The sequence below is a fragment of the Apis dorsata genome, unplaced genomic scaffold (assembly GCF_000469605.1).
Source record: "Apis dorsata unplaced genomic scaffold, Apis dorsata 1.3 scaffold_390, whole genome shotgun sequence".
NCBI classification, from domain to species: Eukaryota; Metazoa; Arthropoda; class Insecta; order Hymenoptera; family Apidae; genus Apis; species Apis dorsata.
Window position 1 is genome coordinate 500663 of NW_006263651.1, and position 19819 is coordinate 520481.

General features: G+C 22.8%; 5 protein-coding genes across 8 annotated transcripts; 2 read left to right on the forward strand and 3 right to left on the reverse strand.

The window, feature by feature from the left end:
• Nucleotides 1-3098: 3098 nt before the first annotated feature.
• LOC102678591 lies at nt 3099-5985 on the forward strand. 2 transcript variants are annotated; one of them, XR_004150954.1, is made up of 5 exons: nt 3099-3248; nt 3340-3609; nt 3689-3850; nt 3997-4993; nt 5069-5985. XR_004150954.1 is itself a non-coding variant. In XM_031512125.1 (4 exons), exons 1-4 carry the CDS (start codon nt 3189-3191, stop codon nt 4825-4827), a joined length of 1323 nt encoding a protein of 440 aa, XP_031367985.1. In that variant the 5' UTR covers nt 3099-3188; the 3' UTR covers nt 4828-5985. The 2 variants fall into 2 exon arrangements, 1 of the variants encoding a protein (XP_031367985.1); XM_031512125.1 differs by having other exon boundaries at nt 3997-5985.
• LOC102671760 (poly(U)-specific endoribonuclease homolog) lies at nt 5121-10139 on the reverse strand. Its single transcript, XM_006619094.2, has 6 exons — nt 9933-10139; nt 8483-8596; nt 8077-8223; nt 7140-7959; nt 6571-7000; nt 5121-6492 (listed from the first exon to the last, which is right to left on the reverse strand). The coding sequence occupies exons 1-6, from the start codon at nt 9982-9984 to the stop codon at nt 6259-6261; spliced, it is 1797 nt and encodes a 598-aa protein (XP_006619157.1). The 5' UTR covers nt 9985-10139; the 3' UTR covers nt 5121-6258.
• Nucleotides 10140-10532: 393 nt separating this feature from the next.
• LOC102672161 lies at nt 10533-13348 on the reverse strand. 2 transcript variants are annotated; one of them, XM_031512117.1, is made up of 8 exons: nt 13282-13348; nt 13086-13213; nt 12834-12900; nt 12616-12762; nt 11810-12550; nt 11474-11735; nt 10975-11389; nt 10533-10892 (listed from the first exon to the last, which is right to left on the reverse strand). In XM_031512117.1, the coding sequence occupies exons 1-8, from the start codon at nt 13331-13333 to the stop codon at nt 10659-10661; spliced, it is 2046 nt and encodes a 681-aa protein (XP_031367977.1). In that variant the 5' UTR covers nt 13334-13348; the 3' UTR covers nt 10533-10658. The 2 variants fall into 2 exon arrangements, with proteins under 2 accessions (XP_031367977.1, XP_006619160.2); XM_006619097.2 differs by having other exon boundaries at nt 12834-12899; nt 13079-13213; nt 13282-13333.
• A 421-nt stretch (nt 13349-13769) lies between these two features.
• On the reverse strand, nt 13770-15571 carry LOC102672023 (glyoxalase domain-containing protein 4). Its single transcript, XM_006619096.2, has 6 exons — nt 15157-15571; nt 15052-15101; nt 14595-14860; nt 14367-14522; nt 14110-14285; nt 13770-14032 (listed from the first exon to the last, which is right to left on the reverse strand). Exons 1-6 carry the CDS (start codon nt 15244-15246, stop codon nt 13925-13927), a joined length of 846 nt encoding a protein of 281 aa, XP_006619159.1. The 5' UTR covers nt 15247-15571; the 3' UTR covers nt 13770-13924.
• On the forward strand, nt 15545-19728 carry LOC102671903 (protein pigeon). 2 transcript variants are annotated; one of them, XM_031512116.1, is made up of 10 exons: nt 15545-15837; nt 16034-16167; nt 16246-16552; nt 16635-16897; nt 16963-18110; nt 18268-18609; nt 18717-18931; nt 19011-19214; nt 19294-19365; nt 19430-19728. In XM_031512116.1, the coding sequence occupies exons 1-10, from the start codon at nt 15780-15782 to the stop codon at nt 19498-19500; spliced, it is 2814 nt and encodes a 937-aa protein (XP_031367976.1). In that variant the 5' UTR covers nt 15545-15779; the 3' UTR covers nt 19501-19728. The 2 variants fall into 2 exon arrangements, with proteins under 2 accessions (XP_031367976.1, XP_006619158.1); XM_006619095.2 differs by having other exon boundaries at nt 15546-15837; nt 16031-16167.
• Nucleotides 19729-19819: the final 91 nt, after the last annotated feature.

Consider the following 19819-nt stretch of genomic DNA (forward strand, 5'->3'; position numbering starts at 1 on the left):
AGTATGGTTGAACGATATCTATAACAAAGATTATAAAAGAAAGACTCGTAGATCGATGATTGATTACGAAAAAAAATTTTGTTAATCGCAAGATATGAGATCTTGACACATCCGTCACGATTGTTAAGTTTTCTATGTGTAACGGAATATTTAGACACGTTTATGGATTACCAACACGTGCTTAACAGTGTAAAAGTTTCAAAAACCGTAACTCACAAACAAAGATCAAATAAATTAACGAAACTATTATAAATTATGTATTTCGATTACATGCAAATATCTATGAAGAAATATGTACGATACTATAAATATTTCGCATAAATCTTTCTTTCATTGCACACGACCAAACTTTCGTAAATTGTATGAATACTCTTAATCGAATTAAGCAGAAAACAAAAATTATGTAAAACTGACACATACTTTGTATGTAAAACATTCGATCATCGTTTTCAATAATAATGTGAAGTTACAAAAGTGACATGTGAAAATTTTTCAGTAGTTACAATAAAATAAAAAAATTTTTATAAATATATTGAAGAAAGAAATTGTTTTATTCAATAATATTTTCCAAGATTAATAAAAGTTAATTTTTATTATATTAATATAATGTTAAAATGTTAAAATTTAATTATTAAATCAATCGATTCTAAATTAAATTAAATTTCTTTATTTGAAGTTTATTTTAAGTTAAAGAAAAATAAATAATTAAATTTTAATTTTTAAAAATTTATATATCTATTTACGAAAAAATAGATATACATATATCTACTTACGAAAAAAATAATAGTAATATATGATTTTTCATATAAAACTTGTTCAATTTTTATTTAAAATATTTTTTAATATTATGAAAAATAAGAGAAATATTTTACATATAAATTTATGTAAAACATTTGGTATATTCGAAAATTCTTTGAGATTAAAAAAATTGTAAAAACATTAAAAAAATTAAAAATATTCAATATTGTAAAATAGCAGCATTTATATGCTTTTGTTATTTTGTAAATAAGCAAAAGATAAATATTTCCAGAATTAAAAAAATGATTCAAAATGCAAAATAAAATTAGCTGGATTTGGTAAATATATAAATAATAAATATTTCATAAATAACTATATTATAAAATTACATAAAAATTCTTGTTTTTGAAAATATTAGGAAATTTAAGATCGATAATAATATTCTTACAAATTTTAAAAAATTTTCATAAATAAACATTGAAAATGTAAATAATTTGTTAACGAAAAAAAATTTTAAACCAAAATGTATAATTCTCGAAAATTCAAAAAATTTGATATCATTTTCAATTGCCAAAATCCCAAAAATTTTCAAGAATTGCCGAAATTTTCGAAAAAATTTTTTTAAAATTTATTTTAACAAATTTATTTTAAAAAACTCAATCCTTTAAATGTTAAATATTCGTATTTTCAAAAGCTTATAGTACAGAAAAAAATGCAATATTAAAAAACATATATACAACATATAAAAAAATTAAATATATATATATATATATATGGAACTCTTATAATATTTAAAAAACTTATTTATTTGTAAAAAATAATCACATAAAGTACATATAGTACATGAATGTTAATGTTCATTTTTTTCTTCATTATTTTTTTTTTCCTTTTTCATACGTTTTTCTTTTTTTTATTTTCTTTTTCCTTTATCATACATTTTTATTTAATTTTTAAATTATTATATTTAATCTTAATAATTCTAACAATTTTTAAATTTTTAAAAGATTAGATTTTATCGAGTTAAAGTAAGATTAAGTTATAATCTATAAAGTTTCCGAGATCAGCGCCATCTCGTGTTTGGATATTCAAAGTTTCGACTTGTTATTAGCATAACAGAATATGCAAGGAGGTATTCGAAGTTATAGTCACGTAAAATAAAGGATATATGGAAAATTTATTAATTATTTATTTCTTATTTAAAATTATGATTTTAAGTTATTTTTAAATTTGCATTTTAAAGATAGAACTTCAGTCAAATTTTTTATATCAATTTTTTTTATTAATTATTTATTAATGATTAACGCATATTATATTATTATACTATTACATTATACTATCGAAGAAAAAATAATACATACAAAATACATTGAAAATAGTACATGTAAAATTCATTATTTTTATTCTTTTTCTTTTTATTCAAAATTTTTGTTTTTTAAAATTTTTATTTTGGATTTTTATTTTTTTTTTTTTTTGGAGCTAAAATTTCAAACAATCTTCTCTTATCAATTCTAATATCAAATTTTCCAGTAATTATTTATTAATTATTAATATGTTATAATTATATTATTACATCTAAAAAAACACCATATTAAATTAATTAATTACGCATTTTCTACAAAATATTTTTAAGCTTACGAAACGTTTTATATTTATTTCTTTATATTATTGACATTATATAATTTGACATTATTCATTTTGAATGATGAATTAATAAATTCGATTTTCATCCTATATAATAACAATTATTAAAGTATATATTATTCTTGAATAAAATCTAATTCGATATAATTTTTTCCTTCTATTTTCTTATTGTTTAGATTTATTTGTAGTGAAATCCAATACTACTAATTACGCTTCATGGTTGACCAATTTTTTTTGTTAATAATTTTTTTAAAAAGTCGTTAAAAAAATTATTTACAAATATGATAGATAATTAAAAAAAAATTGTTTTTTAAATTTATAAATATTAATCTCATGACATATATGCAAGAATTTAAATTTCGAAATCGAACATGAATAATTTTAATCAAAATAAATATGTCGAAAAATATGAATAGAAACACAGATAAGATGATTATCGTAATTTTATAATAACTTAGATATTTACTGTAAATGAATTAAATATTTAACTATTTTTATGCAACTTCCTATATATTTATATATTATATATTATATACATGTGCTACAGTCACATTTGTCGACATATTTATATCGATTAAAATTATGCGCGTTCGATTTCAAAATTTAAATTTTAAATTTTTGCATACATTCGTGACAATTAAAATTTATAAATTTCTCATATAAAAAAGAAATTTTAATGATTAATCATTATATTCAAATTTGTTAATAATATATTTTATCGTGTAATATTATGTGCAACATAATTTGAATAGTTCATTATTTGATTATTAATAAAGAGAAACAAAGATATTGTTGTTTTAAATGTTAAAATGGAAACGTCAATCATTGCAGCCAATGTAATGAATATTGCCAATTGTGTTTTAGAATTGGTACATAATATTATTTAAATTAATATGTCTCATTTTTTCCTTCATAAATTATAAAAAATGTTTAGAATGTTTTTATATTTTTCTTCATTAGGTGTCAAATTCTTTACACGTCAATGCTACATCAATTGCAATACGATTTCACAGTGAAGAACGTAAAATTCAAGTAATAGATAATGGTATAGGAATATCGAAAATAGAATTAAAAACAATTGCAGAATATAATAACAAAAATTATTGCAATTATCCAATTAGACATGGTATTCATAACTGGAGAAAGCAGACACTTATTAACATTCGTAGATTGTCTAATGCAATGATAATAACTTCTAGATATTATAATTCATCTAAAACATATATGAAAGTAATATTTTTAAAAATAGATTTTAAATATTTTAAATTTTACAAAATTTGAAATTTTTGGAAAATTTTTTTATTAACAGATTTTTAAAATATATCACGAATCAAACATTGAAAGAACTGAAAGAAGACCTTCTCAGGGTACCACAATAACTATTTACGGATTTCATGAATTATCCTTAAGCAAATGGAATATAGCTTATATGTATTATTTAATTGAAAACATTGCTATAGCCAATCCTCAAGTAAATAAATGCTTAATAATAAACAATATTTTTATATTTATTATATTTTATTTCTCATTATATATATAGGTATATATAGGTAGAAATATATATGTATAGAAATATTATATATATATAATATAATATATATTATATTATATTTGCAGACTTCATTCACTATTAGAGATGATAAAATTAAAAAAGTTACCATGATAATTACTAAGCCACATAATCCAATAAACATTTTTAAATCGTTATATAATAAAAAAATCATTTTTTATAAATTATGGTTTATAAGATCTAAACAAAAATCTGATATCAAATTCTGTGCATATATTGGAATATCAAATTCTAATTCTGTTCCTCAACATATTTTTATAAATAATAAACTTGTTCATTGCCCTTTAATTTTGCAAATAATTTCCACTATTTTTATCAATACATTAAAATTCTTCAAAAAGGAAATAGCAGAGAAAGAGGAAATTTTTATTCTATTATTCATTATATGTACTGAATATATTTTTATTATAGAGAATGGAAAAAGAACTTTAATGCTTTCCAATATATATAATTTATTACAAAGTATTAAAAACAAGATAATAAATATTTTTATAAAAGATATTAAACCTTTATCTATTAACGATTCAAAATGTAGCAATAGAGTTAATAAACAAAAATCTAAAAACAATGAAATACAGCTAATTACAGATCATTTAATGCAATTACATACATCTGCTTTGCAAAATATCAATATTAATACAAAAAGCATTCAATTAACACTTTCTGAGTGGTCTAATTGGTCTAATTCTAAAAATTTGAAACAATGTGAAAATAATTCTTTAAGATTTTATAAGCATTTTGATTTTTTACCAAAAAAATTACATAAACTATTGCGTGGAGATACAAAATTAATACAAACTAATATTTTAAATGCATATGATGAAAATTTATACTCAATTAAAGTAAAATCTGAATTGCAAAGTAAGTTATTCTTTTAAATTATTTTTTCAATTATAATAAATTAAATTAAATCTAATTTATAATATTTAATTTATGTTCTAAGTTCCAGATATATTACCTCATCAAGAAATTGATGTGCGTCTATGTAAAAATGACCAATTTCGTGAATTTAAAATAAATAAAAAACTGTTAAAACTTATTAAAGTAAGTAAGTTGAAATAAGAAATAAGAATTGCAATAAGAAATGCATACAAATTACATTATTTATTTATTTTTCAGATATTAGGACAGATGAACAATGAATTAATAATAGGATTAATAATTCAAAATAATATAAAGATGCTTTTATTAATGGATCAACATGCAATTCATGAAAGAATAAGATATGAACAGTTACTTCATGGTAAAAATTTATAATATAATTTTACTATTGTTTATTTATGATATAATTTTTAATATTTATAATATAATATAATTTCATATAAAAGAAAATATTAGTATAATATTAAAATATATTAATTATAAAATATTAATTTTTAGAATACAAATCACAAATAAGAAACCAATTATTTTCTATCAAATTAAAAAATCCTATAGTTATACAGCTATCTGCAAAGAATTGCAATTTACTTTTATCTAATCATAAAATATTAAAAAGATTTGGTATAACTTTTAACATATTAGATAACAATAATATAATAATACGAACAGTACCAGAATGTTTAAAAAAAAGCAATTATAGCGAATTGAAATTAAAGTTAAATATACAAAATCTTTTAAACGAATTAATACAAAATTCTACAAAATATATAAACTATCAAATTAATGATTTACCAATTACTATACATAATGCAGTTGTAATGAAAGCTTGCCATGGTATGCTCTTTTTTTCTTTTATATTTATATATATTTTTAATTTCATAAACAATTTAACAAACATCATATATAAAATATAAATAGAAAAGTTAATAGAATATATATATATTTTTTATTCATACATATTATTTAATGTTAACAAATATATTATCACTATCTGAGTATTTTAGGAGCTATAAAGTTTGGACATTCACTAACATTAAAAGAATGTAAATGGCTTTTGAAATTATTAAATGAAACGAAAACTCCTACTCAATGTGCTCACGGACGACCATCCATAGTGCCTCTATTAGAATTAACGAATTTAGAAACACGACAGACAAAAACTGTTCAGGTATCTCTTTTATATCTTTATGTATTTGAAAAAAAACTCTAATTATATATTTATTTATTTATAAGAATTTAAATTCTTAAATTTTTTAATTCTTCTAAATATTTTTAATAAATTTTTCATTTGTTATATTATATATATATTACATTCAACAAATCAATATTATAACATATTAATCATTAAGTTCTAAACACACAAAATCTATTAAATGTTATAAAATTTTGTCATAAATTTTATATGTTATAAATATTTTTCAATCAAATTAAACATCAGGATATCCCGAAATTAAAATATCTTTTCCAAAGTAATTGACTCTGCTTACAAAAATTACAAATTCAGTCCCTCCTAAAGAAATTGGACAAACGTTATTCGGTCGAGTAAAAAAACACATTGTATACAAAGCAAATTCCAATTCTGGTGATGTACCAACAAAAAGAGTTGTGATAGGTTGTACTATTCCATTTAATGATGAACGTATTTTTAAAACTGCTGCTTTCTATAAAACATAATACAATAAACATTAGAAATATAATTATTGGTCATTAATTAATAGTCATTATCCTTTGTTACTTACGTCACCCAATTTGACTTCTTTGATATATCCAAGATAATTGAGCCTCTTCTCTGCTTCTTGTTTCGCATAATAGATCCAATTATGTAATCCAATTATATCTGAATCAAATTGTTCAGCTAGGAATACTGTTTCAAAGCCAGAACTTGATGCATCTCCGTCGATTCGTTTAAATTGAGAAAACCATATGCGTTTCATAGTGTCTTTAAATTCAAATTCATCATCTTGAATGTATCCTTTATCAATTAAAAATTTCATAGTTGTTTTTATTATGTCTGTTTCAAGAATTTTATCAAGGAGTTCAGATTCTTCTTTACGCTCTTCTGACGTGACTATTTCTTTTACTTTAACATCCAATTCATAATTATTATGTAACATTATTATGGCTTTTATTGTTGGAATTTCATAAGCTTCATCTTTCACACTTAACAACCTAAAATACATTGAACATAAAAATTCGTAAATAGATAAAACAGAATTCGCGTAATTTATTTTTTAATTTCATAAATTTCATAATTTCATAGCATTCATAAATTTAATATTACAACAACATTCATAAATATAATACTCACGGTTCAGTAGCATCGTCGCTGATACTATCATCTTTCTTCTGACCTTGCAAATTTATTGTTATATATTTAAGAGCATTGTTTTTCTCTTTCTCAAATAGACTTTCTGTCAGTTTTTTGATATCATCATTGGAAGTGATAAATCCCAATGGATTGGGATTATTTTGCACTGATTCTTGAGAATTTGTATTAGTTGGTGATGCATTATTAGTACCTGCATTAATTTGGGAAGTTTGTGATGCTTCAATAGCAGATTGGGCTGTTTGAGTTGATTGAGATTGAACAGTTGATGTAGTTGTAGATTGAGCTGTATTAACTACTGATTGTTCATTTGAAATTGGGACAGGTGCAGTCCCATTATTATAATAATTATTATATGTAATTTCAGTATGAGAACCTCCTCCAGTGCCTCTAGTGCCATATATTCCTCCTGGTAGTAATCTATTAACAGCTGCATTCACTCCTGCGCTTACACCAGCAAAAACAAATGCTTCTTTTGCAAGTTGTCCAATACCAGGTCTCTGTGCTTGTTGTACAAAGATCGATTGTTGTGGTATTTGACCCATAGATGGATTGAACTGTCCCAATGGTGAATTATATGAGTGTCCTGGATTATATCCACCATAAGATGGTTGTGCTCCATAAGGTACATGTCCTCCTATTCCAGGATTACTATAACCACCTGATGGATTATAACCATAGCTTAAAGAAGGATTATATCCTTGACCAAGTGAAGGATTATGACTTTGTCCAATTGATGGATTAGAGCCTTGATTAGGATTTGTATAATAAGGATTACTTGCTGATTGACGAGGATATCCACCTAAAAATTATTATTAAATTTATTAATTTTTTATTATTTATTAAATATTTTAATCTATAAATAATGCTTTGTGTTATAGTTATAATTTATCTAATTGAAAAAAAAAATATTGAATACCTGAGGGATTATAACCAGATTGTACATTCGTTGCGCTAGTTTTAGCACTTTGTTCGGATATAGGAGCAGATGGTTTAGGGGCAGTATTGGTTCCAGTTGGTTTCTTATCTGGCACATTCCATCCTATTTTATTTGGATTTGAATTTCCTGTATAAAAAAAATTATCAATTATTAAATAATTGATAAATCTAACTCTCTAATAAATCTAGTCTCAATTAATTAATCATCAATTGTTTAAAAAAAATTAATCGATCTACATAAATTAATCGGTAATTATATATATATTGAGAAATAATGATTTTAAAAAATAAAAAATAAAAATTTTATATATGCATTTCAGTATGAAATGATAAAAAAAAAAACAATTTATATATGCATTTGAATATTAAATATCCATAAAAATTACCTTGATTTGATGTTTGGGATATACGAGGACGAGGTGTTGATCTTGAACGAAATACAGATCCCCATCCACTACTTCCGGTTCTCCGTTTACTCGATTTTCCATTTCCAATATCAACTGTGCGAAAAAAATCATTGTTTAAATCATTGATTAAATACAATATTTTTTAACTACAAACTTTTCTAAAAATCGTATATAACATAATGTATACATTATGTACAAATTACTAGTTATTTAATTAACGAAGCGTGAAACGAATGAAATCATTAAATAAAATCTTGACGGATATTACGTATTCAAATAATTATCCTATACGAACAAAATGTAATCCATTCAACAAAATTTAAAGCTTTATACGTAGAAGTTATTATTAGTTAAATGGAATATATCGAGTCAAAGAGTTTGAGTGGAATAATATCAATTTTATTAATATAAGTGCTCACGTATATTATACGATTCATAATATTCCACCCACAATTGAATGTCTCTATCATTCTATGATAGATTATTGCAACCTCTAACAATTTAACAATTTGCTAAATAAAATAATGATATATCGTTAACATGTCAATTTGATTATTTTCATTAAATTTTATATAATATATAATAGTAGAATAGAAAATAAAATGTTTAAAATATTAATATAATTATTTATAAATCATTTTAATAAAAATAAAGAAATATATTTTTAGGATTTTTTATACTGTTTTAATATATTATTACATTTAATATTAGAAAAGACTTTAGAAGAATAAATAAAATTGTTAGATTAAAATTATCGAAATGATATCGTTTATAGAGAAATCCTGTTATATCGAGGAATTTCCTAATTTTAAATACTTGTTAATTTTTTAATTATGTCTAGAGAACCATATTTGTTTCATGGAATTAATTTAAGATTCATTAGAGTGATTCAATGCCAACCACTATATGGTTACTTTCTAGAAGAACTACGGTTTTTTTTACTTCTTTACAAATTTATCAAATGCTGACAAGTGAGTAATATAATACTCACATATGTTCGAATAAAACTAATAAAATTTTTCCTTGATGAATTATTGTAATCTGTTCAGTTGAAATTTTATAATGCAATTTTGTATAATTTAATGTATAATTAAATGAATCATAGAATAATTTGTTTTTGAATAAACGCAAATTTTTTTTTCGGAATTTGATTATTTCTTATAAATTGTTTAAAAATTTGAATTTCTGATGCTTTCTATTTTAAAAAACTTTCGTTAAATTTATTCTCAAAGAATATTCCTCAAAAATATCTCATAAATATCTTTTAATGTTATAATTCATGGAATATTTTTCATAATTATTATATTTTCATATTATAGAACCCAATAAATTCATCGCTACGTAATTAAACTGTTCAGTCAAGAAAAAATTATTTTTTACTATTTCAAACAATTAAACAATTTACAACAATTACAAAAGATTTGCTTACCAAAAACAAACAACACAAGAATCGTACAAATTAGAATTAGCTTGATATTCATATCTCTGTTGTCTAGTTTTTTCTATTATTTTGCAATTCAAAAACAATCAAAAATCTTTCTGTGAATTGTTCGATGCGCACTACTTGATGGTTAATCCGTTACTAAAAGACTTCCCACAAATTGATGCATACTACCCACGTTGAAAGTAGTTTAGAATTGCAGCATAAATTATACATTGTAGGTTTTTTCTCACATTATTATTTGATAAATTTACAATAAATAATAAATCCAAAGATAATTATATATTTCTGATGTTTGATTGTGAATATTGTTTACAAATATACAATATAACTTTTTTCAAATTATTTAAAAATATTTTTTTCAATAAATGAATTTTTATATTATAATTATATTTTTCAGGAAAAATTAAATCTTAGTTTTCTGAAGTCGTACCATGAAAAAAAAATTAAATATTAATTTAAACAATTAATTTAAAAAATTTCAGAAGAAAATATATTATCAAAAATATTATTTAATTTTTTATTTATAATAATAAATTGCTCTTAATAATTTATGTGAATATTATTAATAAATTAATACTATGAGACATTTGTTCTTTAATAATCTAATTTTTATTACTTATTAAATTGAATTATATTCAATTACATATATGTATATACTATATATTATATTAAATTCTAAATACAACTACTACATATATATTATCTTCTATATTAAAAAATTGGAAGACCAAGATCTATAACTTCGTTTCCGAAATGTATAAATGAATGAGTATAAATGTTAAACTTTGTACCACCAAAAGAAACTGGACAAAGATTATTTGATCTTGCATAAAAACATATCGTGTATAAAGCCATTTCCAACTCAGGTAAAGTACCCACAAATATTGTTACATTTGATCTAACAATCCCATCTATTTGAAAATTTACTTTTAGTAATGAAGCAATCTGAAAAAATAAATATATTAGATGATTAATATGACATTATTACATTGAGTATAATTCTTTAATATTTTTTTAAATAACTTACATTTCCAAAATCTAATTTATTTACGTAACCCATATAATCTATACGTTTCAAAGATTCTAAATATTCGAAATAAATCCAATCTTGTATACCAATAATGGCTGTACCATAATTTTCAGATGCAAACACACGTTCAAATCCGCATGTATTTCCGTTGAATATAGTAAACCAAATTCGACGAAGTACATCTTTTCTTTCAAAATCATCTGGATCAATGAATCCACGATCAGCTAACCATTGCATAGCTATTGTCATCTCATTTGTATTTAAAAATGTATCAATCAAAAGATTTTCTTGTTTTCTTGTTTCTAAAGTACGATTCAATTTTTTACGAAAATCATATTCATAACTATCGTATAAAGATCGTGTTACATAAATTGATGGATAATCTAACAACTTTGATTCTATTTTAAACAATCTAGAAGAAAAAATTAATAAAAATTAAAAATTACTGAAATTATTGAAATCAGTTAGAAGTCAAAAAAAAAAGATTAGAACATACGATTCTTTAGCTTTATCTGTTACATTAAAAGATGTAACTTGAGTTTGTAGATTCAATTTTATAAATTTATATATATTACGCGAAGTTTTTGCAAATAGTTCTTCTGATATTTTAAAAAGTTCATCATCCGAAATTTTATAAAAAAATGTGTTATCTATGCTTATAGAATTGTTAGATAGATTCTTTTGATCATTTGACACAATTGTAGAAGTATTTATATTCTCATTTATTTGAGATTCATTAATGGGTATTCTGTTTCTAACTGAATGTGAACAAGGTATATTAATAGGAATATTTGATACATATAGAATATGATTTCCTAATAAAGAAACTTACCATTTTCTATATTAGAAGTAAATATGCCAGTTGAATTATTAGGAAATCCAGTTACTTGTAATACATTTGTAGAATTCATTTTCTCATCATTAAGTCCAAGTGCAGTATTAAAATATTGATTGTTATAAGTAATATGAGTTGTAGTTGTTGAAGTAGAATCAGGTCTACTTTCTACATAGTTATGAGTAGTATGAGGATTTAATATTCTATTGACACCTGCATTAATAGTTGAAAATACAAGAGCTTCCTTGATCATTTGACCAAAACCTCGGCCAGAATCTTGTTGCCCTGGTACCATTAGAATAGTTTGACCAGGTACAAATGGTTGTACTGCAGGTTGTGCTAATATATGTGTTGGATAATGTGTTGAATAAGAAGGTTGTCCATGTGCATTATAAATACCTTCAGAAGAATGTACAGAATAAGGATTTCTTAATGGCATTGAATTCGTTTGATAAGGTAGAGAAGAAACTGAATTTGGCCATGTGTTACTTAAAGGCATATGGTATGTAGGATAAGGAGGATATTCTCTCATATGTGCAGATTGAGTATTAGCCGATGTTATATGACTCTGTGGATAAACATAATCTTTGAATCCAATTGGAGGTGGAGAACTTGGTATAATTGGTTGATTCGATATTGGTGGCTTATTAATTGTATGTGTTTGAACTGTACTTTGTTTATTATTTCCTAAATAGGGATTGCTCCAGGGAAAATTTGTTTGATGTGATGTTATCTGATCTACAATATATATATATTTTTAAAACAATAGTATTAAATATAATATATGTTTATATTATTTATACCATAATTTTGTGCTGTAGCAGATTTCACAATATGATCTTGTTGTGGTGCAGATGGATAAAAAGAAGTTTGTTTGTTTTCATTTTTTTGTTTTTCTCTATTTTGTAAAACTGAAATAGGCTTTGTAGAATATGATGATTTTGTTTGAACTAATTAAAAAAATTTCATATAATTTGTATTTTATATTTAATATATTATAAAAAAACAAAATAATACTTACTTAATCGTGTTGCTTCTCTACCTTCAGTATTTAAAAATTGTCTATTAATATTTTTATTTGTTTGAGCTATAAGTAGTTTTAAAATTATAAACAATATTTATATTATATTATATTAATGTATGTGAATAAATATTTAATAACATATTTAAAATTAGCTAAATAAAATAGATAGCATATTAAAACAGGAAAGTTTTCTATGAGATGTAGATATAGAAAATTCTTTTAAAAATGATTGATTGACTCACCAATATTATAATTAGGATTTGCTCTATTTGATGTATGATATAAAGATCCATATGATTTTCTATTTCCAGATTTTCCATTTGATTTTGTGTTTTTACCAAAACCTTTTCCAATACTAAATTTTGTACTAATATTATCTAAGAAAAATAAATAACAAAATCATTAATAAAAATATTATATAATAAAATAATCTAGTTATACTTACTAATTAAAATAACACAAATGGATATAAAGAAAAGTGTTTTTATAAACTTCATTATAATATCATATATTATAATATTACTGTAAATACTACATATAATATTATAATAAATTGTATATATAATAATATTATAATAAATTTTCAAAGTATTTTAGAAATAAACGCATATATTTCATACATTAAACTGAAACTTTTTTTCATACTAAATGCATTATATTTTGCAATATATTTGAATCATATTGTAAAGGGTCATTGCCAATGACCTATAGGATAGATATGGATATCTTTAGTAATAAAGACATTTCTTAATAAATTTTTATTTATTCTTAATAACAACCTTCACCAGAATATTCTTTATAGAAATATTAAATTATAAAAAATATATTTTATAAATTCATTCATATTTAATAATTAATAACAATAATATAATAATAGTAATAATACATAGTAATATAATACATTAATAATTAAATATGAGTAAATATTTAAAATTCATGTTGATATATTAGTTTTTTATTATTAACAGTTATATATATGTTTTTTTTAAAATAATAAAATAGTATTAACACAGCCTTTCAAATTTGTAAAAATATTGAAATAATGCTTCTTCAAAAAAAATATTTTTTAAAAAATATAACTTAATTTTTTATTTTTCTTTTGCAATATATCTATTTAAAATTGTTTCACTAGCATAATCTGGAACTGATAATTGTCGAAATGCTTCATCATCTACAAAACAAATTTCATGACCATCCTAAAAATATTTATAATTATTATTAATATTTGTTCATTAAAATATATTTAGAGGTAGAGTATTATAATTGTACTTACTGGATCAGCAAGAATAATTACTCTTACAGAAGTTTTTCCTGGAGTATCTAAAGTGATTAAATCAGTTAATATTTTATATCCATTATCTTTAATTTTCTTTTGAATTTCTGGTTGTTCTGCATAAGGAATTGAAAATGCTATGCGTCCATAAGCTGCAGCATGATTAATTTCAGTACCTAATCAAATGAAATTATATGTTTTATTTGAACTTATTAAAATATATAATAATATCATAATATTATTTATACATAAATTACCAATATCTATAAATTCAATTTTTGTTTGATTTTCATCATATCCTAACAGTACACTTTTCTCAGTTTGATTAAATATTTTTAATTCTAAAATATTTTTCCAATAAGCAATAGTTTTTTGAAGATTTGAACTAGACAAAGTTACTTTTTCAACAGGATCTGTAAATATAAGAAAAATATATTTTTATTTGTTAAAATTATTAATATTTTAATACATTTTAATATTAATACCTTTATTTTTGGGTTGTGATTCATCAATAATATAATATTTGTAACCACCAGGTGCTTGTAAAATAAATATTCCATTTTCTTCTTGTATTGGCCACCCATCTGAACGTGCTCTTTGTAGTACTTCTTTAGATCGAATTGTTATTCCATTAAAATCATTTCCCATTTTGTATTCCTTAATCCCATAATTATAAGTTAATTCTATTACAAAATGAGTATCTTCTGTTCCATATCCTATCATAGTTTTGCTCCATCTATTTCCATATGGTCTACATAATATTTAAATATAATATAATAATATTTGCATAATAATATCATATAATATAATATAATATATTATATAATATAATAAAATATTTAATCATAATAATTTATTCAAAATTTTTGAATATTATATTTTAAATAAATAATCATTAAACGACAAAGAAAACAAAAGCATATCATGACTGAAGTTAATTACCCATTGCAAGCCGCTTCGCAACCTTCAGCAAATTCTTCATGTCGTAATACCTGCAAAAAAGAACTTCTATAAAAACGAATTGCTTTATATTATTAAAATCCTAACCTTCATTCCAAGAATTTCTCGATAAAATTTAATTGTTAATTTTCGATCTGGTATTTTAAATACAAAATGAAGTGCTCGTCCAGTGACCATTTTTAAGAAACCTATTTTTGCAGAAAAAATAATTCTAATTTCTTAATAAATAAAACGTAAAATCTTTACTCTGCACACTAGTTACTAATCTTCCTTGAAGGAAAATCACTGACTTTATATATTTACAGTTCTTATTAGTCACTAATTATTAATTTTATATGATTCAGGTATTTATGTTACACAATAATTTTTACTTGTGTATATAATACATATTATCTACAAACAATATTTTATCTATAATTCCTATAAAAAATAGATATATTTTTTCGCGATTAACTTTATAACTTATATCATGGAATGTTTATAATAAAGGGGGCGCTTAAATAAAAAATTTGATGCAATTCAGCCTTGTCATCAACGTGAAATCAAGTAGCAGACGATATATGAGATAATGTCAAAATATATATACGATTTATGTTCCTCATTAAATTAAAAGCGATTGAATTTTTTTAAATTAAAATATTATAATTATAATATTAATATAATTAAGAAATTAAAATATTTTATTCATTAGACAAGATTTATAAGTAAATATGATAGAAAATCTTGCAGCTAAATTATGTTTACTTTTGCCAGAAAAAGCTCATTCAGGTAATTATTATAATGTATAATTCTTAAATAATATTAATGATATTATTTATAAAATCTTAAAAAATTATATATAATATTAATATTGCAAATTATAATGTAAATATTTATTACATATATGAATTTGATTATATTTGAAATAGAATATTGAGATGGAATTAACATTATAATTGAAATTGAACATCTTGATTTTTAGCAGAGCAATGGAAATTACTAGGTCAAGAAAAAGATGGATCTCTATTAGTTGGATGGACAGAAGAAACTATAAAAGACAACATAAGTATATCATATACAGTTATAGGCCATTACGACCGGATTAACGATAAGTTACAAGTATATAATAATTTATAATTAAAATTTTATTATATAAAATATGTATTATAATTAAATTAAAATATAATATGAATGCAGATATTGCATCAATTCTTAGAAGTATTAAACATTGTACAAGCAACAATAAATCAAAATCGTACTGTTTTTGGATATGTAACAAAACAAAAAGTTTGTATAGATACAAATGTAAATTCAGAATCTATAGATAAAAATATATCAACTGAAACTGAAATGTATGAAGCATTTATTGTTGAATTGAAAGGAAAAGAAATCAAAATACATAGTTTAGATACAAAAAAATCTAAGCAAGTGAGAATTCAATTTCTATATAAAGAAAAACAACATGGACAATGGGATAAATTTTTATTATTAATTCATCAAGAATGTAAGAATCATATAATATATATAAAATATATTTCAATGTATATTTTTTATGAATTATTCAAATTGATTATTCCATGTTATAGATGTAGTAATATATACAATAATGTTTGATACATCAGTATCAGATTTTTATTCAATACAAGAGTTAAAATTTGAATCATTAGTTAAAGCATTTATTTGGGCTCAATGGGATATGACAAATCAAGTCTTATATTATATACATCATAAAAAAATTCCAGTAAGTTTAGTTTCTGAAGATGAAGAGGAAAAAGAAAATAAATCAATAAGAACCAATCCAACATTGAGTGGTCTTCAATTTCATGATGAATTACCTCATGAGACAGTAGTAAGTAACTTAATCTAATAATAATTTCAGTATATTTCAAACTATTTATTTCTTATTTTTCCCAGTTAAATATACCATTGAATTTACCTCAATTATCAACTTCTTCAAACTGTGGAACTTATGAAGATGATGTTATACCTTTAAGAGTTCATGATTGTTCTTTAGATCTCATTGTAGTTTCTGATTCTAAAGGAATGGTCTGTGTTTGCCATCATTACTTATATCGTCCAATAAAACCACAGCAGCATGTACTTAATTCATTGACTGAATCTAACACGGTACACTTTGCATATTCTGTAACACTTCTTCATCATAGTTGTGTGATCCATTGTGTTATACCAGGTATACCATGGTCTTATGCTAAACTTATACGACCAACGTTTGCAATATATGAACATCATCATATGATTGTTCTTGTACCAAGTTTGTTTACTCATCTTCTTGAAATTGGAACAAATCATGAACCATGTTGTCATATCTTATGTGGTCCTTTAACTTCTCTTCCATCTCATTCTTCATATTTGGTACCATTGCTTGAATTAGAAAGTAATAGCAAAGGAAGCAAGAAGAAATATGATACAGCTTTTTTAGAAGGAAATAATATATCTCAATTTAATACAAATATACTAACAATAGATTTACCTACATTGGACTTAGTACAATTAACAATTTCATCCGATTTTCTTACCGAAGTATTTCGTAAAGAAAGTTCGGCAGAAGTACGCTTGGGTATATTACATTACTTTCTTTGTCATAAAAATGATCTGGATATTATTTCAGAATTAGTATGCTCGATTGCAGAGAAACCTAGATCGTTGGAAATTGTACGATACATGCAAGAAATTCTTATCGGCGGTTCATATGCCTTAGTACAAAAAAATTTATTAGCAGACGCTATACCTTTATTGGCTTTACTACCCGTTACCACTATGGAAGAGTATATAAGTTTTGAAATAAAAGTGAATGATTTAAGTGTAACATTGAGTCATGAAAAGCTTTGGAATACATCAGTAATGTTATTATCACCACAACAAAGGTTAATTCCATATCGTAGTGATTTATGGACTAGATTGTGGGATCAACTTAGTAAAAATAATGGAGATAAAGCAAGATTTAAACCAAGTAAAATTGCAGAAAAATTATTAGTTTCTTTAGCATGTTATCAACCTGAAGCATTATCTAGATCCAGTACTCCAATGTCTCCAAGTGGAGGGTAATAATTTAGACAAATTTTCGTTTTATCTATTTAATTATAAATGTAAAAATTTCTATATCATTAAATAAATTTATATTTTAATTTCAATATTTTCTTTTAGTTTTAACAACATAAATTTTATAATAAAAATTGATTTCAATAAATAATATTACAGATTAGTTGTAACTACAGTATCATTTGGAGATTTAACAAGTGGTCGTAGCAATAAATTAATAGATTCTAATTTGCCATTTAATGAAATAGAAAGTTGTACTGCTTCTAAACAGGAGCATATTGTATCAGTAAATTTACGAGAATTATCGATGTATTTATTAAAACATGGTACTCAAACATCAATAACATATGTTAAGGGATCATGTACTCCATTACATGTCCATGCTATGGCAACCAGACATGTGGCAGCACAATTAGAAACCTCGCGGACTCTTTGTCAAATGTTATGTCGAGCCGCTAATATTGATCCGCGAATTGAACAAGAGCGTGGTTTTATTCTTGTGTAAGTAAATCATTGATAATTTAATTATATATAAATTAATTATTTATATATATTTAATTATAAAATTTAAGATAATTATATAATTTTTTACTGAGAAATAATTTTAGCGATCAATTAGATGAAATAAAACGATGGTTGTTATTCGTATTGTTGGAACGCTATAGGCGTTCAATAGAAAGTATAGCATTTCCGGCACCGCAAGGATTTACATCATTTTTCACTTACCTTGGATATAGAACGTTAAAATATTCTATGTTTTTACAATATGTACAACGATCAGTATTTGAATTACAAGTTGATGTCAGCAAAATTATTATGGCTGGTACATTTTTTAAAATAAAAATATATTTTTTTTTTAATTTTTTTATATTTAAGCTTTTTTTAATCAACATTTTTTATAGATATCAGTGACACAAAAGAAAATGTCATTCGTAAATTAACTTTATTATCTTTATTACCGAAATCTCGAGCAAAAAGACTTTTAAATCAATGGTTACATCCTGTAAGTTTTATGTTAAGAGCTCGTGAACATGCTGCGAATATTTTATCTGGAGAAGTATGTCAAAATCGTGGTAGAACTTTGCAACACAAAAATCATCATAATGGTAAAAATAAATAATTAACTTGAAAAGTCAAACATTCATTAACAATTTCTTTTTTTTTTTTTAAATAAATTGTATATAGGTTTAGCGGCATTTCCTTCAGCAGATCGTTTATCTCCTTTAGATACATTCCTTGATCTTCTTACAGCAAAAGGTATAAATTTAAATTTACTAAATCATATAAATTATTTTGATCATTTATTGATTTTATTTTACAGCTAGTTTAACTGAATTAGATTTTGGTCTACTTATAGAAGCTACAATAACATCTACTGAAGATTTTTTATAAATACTTTAATTTTTCTAAGTTTATTTATATCTAATTGAAAACGTATGCGCAAATGATTATTCGAATGCGCAAAGTGCCATTAATATCTTCTACCATATATATATATATATATGGTAATATATAGTAGTATATNAATAAAATAATGCATATAAATTTATAGTTAAATAATTTTATATGTTTCAATTTGTATTATTTTAGAGTTGGATAAACTAAACTGAATATTTTTATTGATGCTTTAAAAACACTTTATATTTTATAGTTATATTATATTATAATGTTTATTTAATTTTATTTATAGTCTAATTATTTTATGATATTA

Excerpts from the sequence above, each read along its gene's own strand:
- LOC102678591 (XM_031512125.1), top strand. The coding sequence starts at position 3,189 with ATGGAAACGTCAATCATTGCAGCCAATGTAATGAATATTGCCAATTGT. Across the intron at positions 3,249-3,339 it reads CCAATTGTGTTTTAGAATTG|GTGTCAAATTCTTTACACGT; the intron begins GTACATAATATT and ends TTTCTTCATTAG. Across the intron at positions 3,610-3,688 it reads CATCTAAAACATATATGAAA|ATTTTTAAAATATATCACGA; the intron begins GTAATATTTTTA and ends TTTTATTAACAG.
- LOC102671760 (XM_006619094.2), bottom strand. The coding sequence starts at position 9,984 with ATGAATATCAAGCTAATTCTAATTTGTACGATTCTTGTGTTGTTTGTT. Across the intron at positions 8,597-9,932 it reads TCTTGTGTTGTTTGTTTTTG|TTGATATTGGAAATGGAAAA; the intron begins GTAAGCAAATCT and ends TTTTTCGCACAG. Across the intron at positions 7,960-8,076 it reads ATCTGGTTATAATCCCTCAG|GTGGATATCCTCGTCAATCA; the intron begins GTATTCAATATT and ends AATAATTTTTAG.
- LOC102672161 (XM_006619097.2), bottom strand. The coding sequence starts at position 13,333 with ATGAAGTTTATAAAAACACTTTTCTTTATATCCATTTGTGTTATTTTA. Across the intron at positions 13,214-13,281 it reads CATTTGTGTTATTTTAATTA|ATAATATTAGTACAAAATTT; the intron begins GTAAGTATAACT and ends TATTTTTCTTAG. Across the intron at positions 10,893-10,974 it reads ATAAATTAGATTTTGGAAAT|ATTGCTTCATTACTAAAAGT; the intron begins GTAAGTTATTTA and ends TTATTTTTTCAG.
- LOC102672023 (XM_006619096.2), bottom strand. The coding sequence starts at position 15,246 with ATGGTCACTGGACGAGCACTTCATTTTGTATTTAAAATACCAGATCGA. Across the intron at positions 15,102-15,156 it reads GAGAAATTCTTGGAATGAAG|GTATTACGACATGAAGAATT; the intron begins GTTAGGATTTTA and ends TCTTTTTTGCAG. Across the intron at positions 14,861-15,051 it reads TGCGAAGCGGCTTGCAATGG|ACCATATGGAAATAGATGGA; the intron begins GTAATTAACTTC and ends AATATTATGTAG.
- LOC102671903 (XM_006619095.2), top strand. The coding sequence starts at position 15,780 with ATGATAGAAAATCTTGCAGCTAAATTATGTTTACTTTTGCCAGAAAAA. Across the intron at positions 15,838-16,030 it reads GCCAGAAAAAGCTCATTCAG|CAGAGCAATGGAAATTACTA; the intron begins GTAATTATTATA and ends CTTGATTTTTAG. Across the intron at positions 19,366-19,429 it reads TGATCTTCTTACAGCAAAAG|CTAGTTTAACTGAATTAGAT; the intron begins GTATAAATTTAA and ends TTTATTTTACAG.